At 44.6% G+C, this 6,417-nt stretch overlaps 1 protein-coding gene across 1 annotated transcript in view; it reads right to left on the bottom strand.

Moving 5' to 3' along the window:
• Positions 1-1,515: 1,515 nt before the first annotated feature.
• TMEM220 (transmembrane protein 220) overlaps positions 1,516-6,417 on the bottom strand; it is an 8,306-nt gene continuing 3,404 nt past the window's right edge. The window contains exons 2-4 of the mRNA XM_030886507.2: positions 5,217-5,277; positions 3,918-4,041; positions 1,516-1,579 (exon numbers count right to left, since the gene is read on the bottom strand). Of these exons, the coding sequence (XP_030742367.2) occupies positions 1,516-1,579; positions 3,918-4,041; positions 5,217-5,277 (249 nt within the window). The remainder of the gene's footprint in view (positions 1,580-3,917; positions 4,042-5,216; positions 5,278-6,417) is intronic.

The raw sequence follows: 6,417 nt of genomic DNA, 5'->3' as shown, positions 1-6,417 counted from the left end.
GGGGGTCACGTATAGATCCTTGTAATCAGTTCCCTCTTTCCAACCCACTCTCCCTCCACCTTCCCTTGTGTCTGTTGTGTGCTGTGGAGTTTACTTCAACTCCTAATGACCAGTCGAGACAGTCTGCAAGGCTGTCAGCCACAGAAGCAGGCTGCCGCCCTTTCTCCCATGGAGCCACTGGTGGGTTCAAACCAAAGCAAGCTCAGCCCTTAGCTACAGTGTCGCCAGGGCTCCTTAGTGACTGGTCATATGTGGGTTTACAGATCGGTTGTAACATTTACTTTATATTTGTTCCATCGGGCTCATGTCTTTTCTCCCCCTCTTTGTTTTCCTGACGTCTACACAGATCTTCTATTATTCTAGTAGTTAGCTCAGGATTACAGAATGAATCTTTGTTTTATTTACCAAAGCCTATGAGCTGCCATCAACTCGATGACCATGGGTTTTACTATAAGCCTAATGTACTTTCCCAGACAATCCAAGGAACTTACAGCACTTAGAATTACATGTATCCTCTTCTAATGCACATGCCATTGCTGGTATGTATGTATGTTATCTCCGGTAGTGTCGTGGTTATGCGTTTTGGGCTGCTAACAAGGTCAGCAGTTTGAAACTATCAGCTGCTTTGTGGGACAAAGGGAGGACGTTCTACTCCCATAAACAGTTACAGTCTTGGACACTCACAGTGGGCAGTTCTATGCAGCCTGGTAGGGTCACTATGGGTGGGAATCAACTTCATGACCGTGAGTTTATACACATTTTAACCTCAAGTTCATCATTAGGATCAGTCAATACATCAATATCTATATACATTTACACACTTTCCTACTGTATTTGCACTTCGTGTTTTTCTAAGTCTGATAAGGTTCCTTTTGAGACAATCTTCCTTCCCCCTGAAGGACACTCCATGGGTGGTAACTCTTTATATTGTACTAGGCCACAAAAGAAAGTGGAGTCCATATAACAATATGAGTGATCATGAAAACTAGAATCAATTATTAGTAGCGTTCCATAGAGAGAGAAGAGATTGATTTTTCTTTTCTTTTTTTAATCATTTTATTAGGGACTCATACAACTCTTATCACAATCCATACATACATCAATTGTGTCAAGCACATTTGTACATTCGTTGCCCTCATCATTCTCAAAACATTTGCTCTCCACTTAAGCCCCTGGCATCAACTCCTCAGTTTTCCCCTTCTTCCTCGCTCCCCGCTCCCCTCTCCCTTATGAACTCTAGATAATTTATAAATTATTATTTTGTCACATCTTGCACTGTCTGATGTCTCCCATCACCCATTTTTCTATTGTCCATCCCCCAGGGAGGAGGTTATATGTAGATCCTTGTAATCCGTTCCCCCTTTCGACCCCACCCTACCTCCATCCTCCTGGTTATCGCCAGTAGGAGATTGATTTTCAAAGAGTCTTATTTTCATTTGTTTCTCAATATTTTTACTTCCTTACTTGATTGTACCAACCTTGAAGACATTTGCTTTTAGTTAAAGAGTTGGAAACTTACTTTGATGAACCGTGACATAGGATTATCCAGGCCGCTATAATCGCCAGGCCAGACAGCTCTCTGTAAAACAGCACACATTTCATATTCCCAAGTGGCTGCGCGTGAGATACATATCTTCACTCTTTATGCATGTCCACTTAAGTCTGGCACGTTTGGATGATTTCCCTCAATATCTAAAGCATCTGTAGAGTATTTTCAAATCTTGCCATTATTTATAAATTAATTTATTCAGACTGTTTCAAGCCTTATATGAAGGATAAATTTCATCCTGTGAGACAGGCATGAAATACATGACTATTCCCTAGCTAAGCAATGATGGGCGGTGGGGGTGGGGGGTGAAGAGAAAACCACAGATAAATCACTTCAGTTTACTGGGAGAAGTAGTGCAACCCAGAAAAAAATTTGGTTGCTCATATTAGGGTGTGTCTCAGCTGTGTTATGTCATTGGGAGCTACCCTCTTGAAGTTGTGTTGTATGTTTTTCTGTCTTTCGATATATGTTTGGAAACAGATTGTGGTAGCAATTGTATAATACTGCTTGATATGATTGAACCATGGAATGAAATATGTATTAACTCCCCATTAATAATAAAGTAAAATAACTATAAAAATCATTAGTGATTTTTTTGGGTGCATATATATCTCTTTAAAAAGATCCACTAGTGATTTTGGGTGAATATATGCTTCTATAGGAGACCTGATGGCACAGTAGGACTATGCTTTGAGCTGCAACCACAAGGTTAGTGGTTCAAACCCAACAGTTACTCTGTGAGAGAAGAAGAGGCTTACAGAAAAATGGGAGGATGGGGAGCAGGGAGGGAGGGGAAAAATGAGGAGCTGGTGCCAGGGGCTTACATGGAGAGCAAATGTTTTGAGAATGATGAGGGTAATGAATGTACAAATGTGCTTTATACAATTGATGTATGTATGGACTGTGCTAAGAGTTGTATAAGCCCCTAGTAAAATGATTTTTAAAAAAAGAAGATGAGGCTGTTTATTCACAGAAAGATGTACAGTCTCAGAAAGCAACAGGGGCAGTTTGGTCCTGGTGTACAGACTCACTGTGAGCTGGACTTGCCTCCGTAGCAGTGGGTCTGACTTTGACTTTGTATACTTCTTTGGGAGTACTAGGGGTCCTGGTGGCATACAGGGCATGTGTTGGGCTGCTAACCACAAGGTCAGCCATTTGAAACCACTGGCTGCTCTGAAGGAGAAAGATGAGGCTGTCTACTCCTAGGAAGAGTTGCAGTTTGGGGGACCCACACGAGTAGTTCTGCCCTGTCCTACCGGGTAAGAAGGAGCTGGAATCAACTTGATGGCAGTGAGTTTGGCTACGGCGTTTTGGTGGGAGCCCTAATGGTGCTTTTGAGTAAGTGTTGGACTTCCCACCAGATTGGCTGTTCAAAATCACCAGCTGCACTGAGGGAGACAGGTGAGGCTACCTGCTCCTGTAAAGATTTAAAACCTCATAAACCCTGTATAGGGTCACTACGGGTGGTTGATCTACCTCTCCCAGTGAAGTGAATTCATTCGATGGGAGTGGACTTATTTGTTTTGTTTTTTGTACTCCCTCTATATAGTTGCCATAGGCACAGATCTTTTCCATAGCGTTAAAAACAGTTATATGCAGCCACACTCCCATTGGAAGCTGCATGTTGAGTGCTCCACAACTCTGAGCTTTGGGCTCAAGGTAATTCAACCCATCTGGTTTACATTCCCACCTTCATCATGAACCTGATTTGCTTCCCACTGTTATAAGTGTGTGGATCTAAATGAAGTGGTACCTCTGGAGTGATGCTTAACTTTTAGATCTTTGAATGTGGGCTGCAGGCAGGCATTAGTAATGGGATAGGAAGGGCTCCCAGTGAGGGCAGGGAGGCTGGAAAGGAAGAGGAGAATGGGGTGAGAAGACAGGGAAAAAATGGGCATGACAAGGAGGAGCTGGCATGAAACATTCCAGGCCAAGGCTCCCAGAGATGGACTGAAAATACTGACCGCTGAGGGGGCTGCCCACATCAGTAGGCATTAGGCTCAAACCAGAACAGAATCCGAAGCTGACAGCATTGATCTTATGAGACTGGACTGGGTGCACTGTATCACATCCTAGCTAGTCATAAGGCAGCCAAAGTCCAACTCATGATGATAATAGAATGTGATATGTAATAACTGTGATTAATGACCTGTGATCGTAGTAATGGAGAATGTTGGGCAATTCTGGGTTCAAATCCTGAGTCTATCATGTCGCTTGCTGCTTCCGCTTACAAAGGAGGAATTGCATGCCCAGGCGTCATGGTGTAGCTGGAAGGCTGAGTCACCATCATGCACAGATAAAGCATCCTAGAGGACAGAAAGTGCCTCAGTTCTACACCCCCTCCAGAAGAACAAGAGGCACTGCTCACCTGCCTTCTTCCTCGTGTAAGATGCTCTGTTGGCTATGAAGCGAGAGGTAGTATCCCAAGCCGAGAGCCCACACAACACACACTGATAAGTGTACTGCAGAGACGCTCTTCCAAACAAAGTTACCTGGGGAAGGTAAAACAGAACAAAACAAGATATCCCAGCAATGTGAATCATGGAATCACAAGCTGAAGCAAAATAATCTTGAGACTCTCTATAGACTTGCTTTGGCATCATCTGCTTCCAGGAAAGATATTCAGATGGGGGGTGGGAAATGCGCCCCCCCCCCCACCAACCAGGGACAACATAATAGAGAGAAAGCATGAATTATAAACTGAGTTGGATACTTATTGTTTTGAATGCCCAGCATTTCTCCCTCCTTTATATTGACCCTGACTTTCCTTAGGGATCCACCACCCTCCTTCACTCCAGTCCATGTGTCCCAGCAAACTAAACCTTAACTAGGCCAATTAGCGAACTTGAACCTCATAAGCGACCGTGACTTGGCTCAGAATGACCAACCAGGCGCCAACAATTAATTCTGAGAGTTTTGTGGAGCTGTCCGAGCAGAACACTGTCTGTTCTGTTGGACAGTGTTGTGATAGGTGCTGAGGCTAGACGGTTTACCCTGCATAATGATTACTCTGTACCCAAGAGTAAAGTCAGTGCAAAACACTGTGGAACTGGGGGGTGGAAGGAAGTTTAAGGACTGTGTCCATCAATGCCTGAAGCCAGCATTACCTCAAAATGTTTCAGGTAAGTATGCCAGCACACTCCCCTTTCAGCTTCAAGTCCATTTCAGTTGAGCTTTCTGTTGTGTGTAACTAACAGAGCCTGGATGGGGGCACTTTAATAATAGAGCCAGCGTTCTAGAGGGCTAGACAAGGAGCCTACCTGTTAAGAGGATTGTGTTCCCCAACCCAGTCAAACCATTCGTCTTTATCCCAACACCCCTCAAAACTTTCAAGCCCGGTGAATGGAAACTTAGAAAGAAACGTGGAGAATGGGCCACTAGGAATGTTAGTCCCCGTGAATATGAACTATTCCTAAACGATGTCAAAAAACCACATTTCTCTTTTTCTGGTAGAAGTCACAGTTGCACAGCACACAAATGTCTACCTTCAGGGGGTGTGGAGCAGTCATCATAGGTCAGAACTGACTCAAGGCCACCTAACAGTGGACCATGTTAGAGGACAGCAAAGGAGAGGCCACGCGAGCACCCTGTTCATGGGGTCAGCAGACTGTGGTGACGGGGAGGGGACTGACTTGTTCTGTCTCCACCCAGAGTGCAAGCTTCCTACCTGTCACAAGAGGGTTCAAGGCGACGAGAAGGGTCAGTGCTGCAGGTATTATGTATACCGCCTGTTAACACAGAAAAGGGAAATTAGGTGGGTCTGTCGAGACTGTAGGCTGCTCTAGACAGGGCTCATTCAACACGACCTTTGGTATTGATCACAGAGAATGGGTCTTAAGACAGGTTGACCTCCCAGTCTTCCCCAAGCAACTTCCATCCCCAAATTCGCTTTCCTTGGTTGCATAAGAGAAAGAATTCTCTTTGCAATGTGGGGTTGGAACAGCCATAATTAGCTAGAAAGCCCTGTTGGGTCTGACTGAATCACTACTCCATCTCCACGAGACCACAGAAAGTGTAATGACGATACACAGAGCATATATACACAATCACAAGACCAGGCACGCTCTTTCTTTGGGAACCTGTGGAGCAGCTAGTGAGTTTGGGGTTTTCTAAACTGGCTCTAAAAAGGCCCTATTCTCAGACCTCATTGATGGTAGGCAGAGGGCAAGTAAGGGAGGCTAATTTTCGAAGTAGTAAGAGGACTGTCCAAGAAATGGAGCTGCTTCACTATATCAGTCATGCGGCTCACGCCAGGGCCCTTGCGTTTATCTGAAAGTTGTCAGAAGTGGACATTTTAAGTGATTTGTTCCACAGTAAACACGTCTGTGTGGACACTGGGGAGACAGACCGTTTGGACTGCAGACCATATTTGCCTTTCCTCCCCCATCCCTAGTGATTACTGGTATACTGGCCAACGTGGACACTTGCGAGTCAGGTGACCTCCCACAGGTGCATGGTCATACCACTGGAGGTCAGCCATTCCCAGATTTGTAAGGTGAATATGAATCACCTGGAGAGCTTGTTCAAATTCAGGTGCTGATCCTGGAAGTCGAGGGAAGGGACTAAGGGTCTGCATTTCCAGCAACTAGAACCACGCTTAAAGCAATAAAGGGTTTGTTTCCCCCTGGTGAAAAACTGTGTAGGATGAATCCACTAAAAATTTCATTTTAGAAAATGAAGGTCTCAACTTCATTTTAGAACATGAAATTCTCAGTGGATTCATCGTACAAATAAGTGTGTATATATATGTGTGTGTGTGTATGTGAGCTTGGTGGTACTGTGAGTTAGGCACTGGGCTACTAGGTTGGTGGTTGGAACTCACCAGTTGCTTCTCTGGAGAAACATGCAGCTGTCTGCTCCCATAACAA

Source organism: Echinops telfairi, unplaced genomic scaffold, assembly GCF_000313985.2.
Source record: "Echinops telfairi isolate 266 unplaced genomic scaffold, ASM31398v2 ScPeMD7_2010;HRSCAF=2546, whole genome shotgun sequence".
NCBI classification, from domain to species: domain Eukaryota; kingdom Metazoa; phylum Chordata; class Mammalia; order Afrosoricida; family Tenrecidae; genus Echinops; species Echinops telfairi.
Note: the sequence above shows the minus strand (reverse complement) of the source record. Positions and strands in the feature narration are given on the sequence as shown.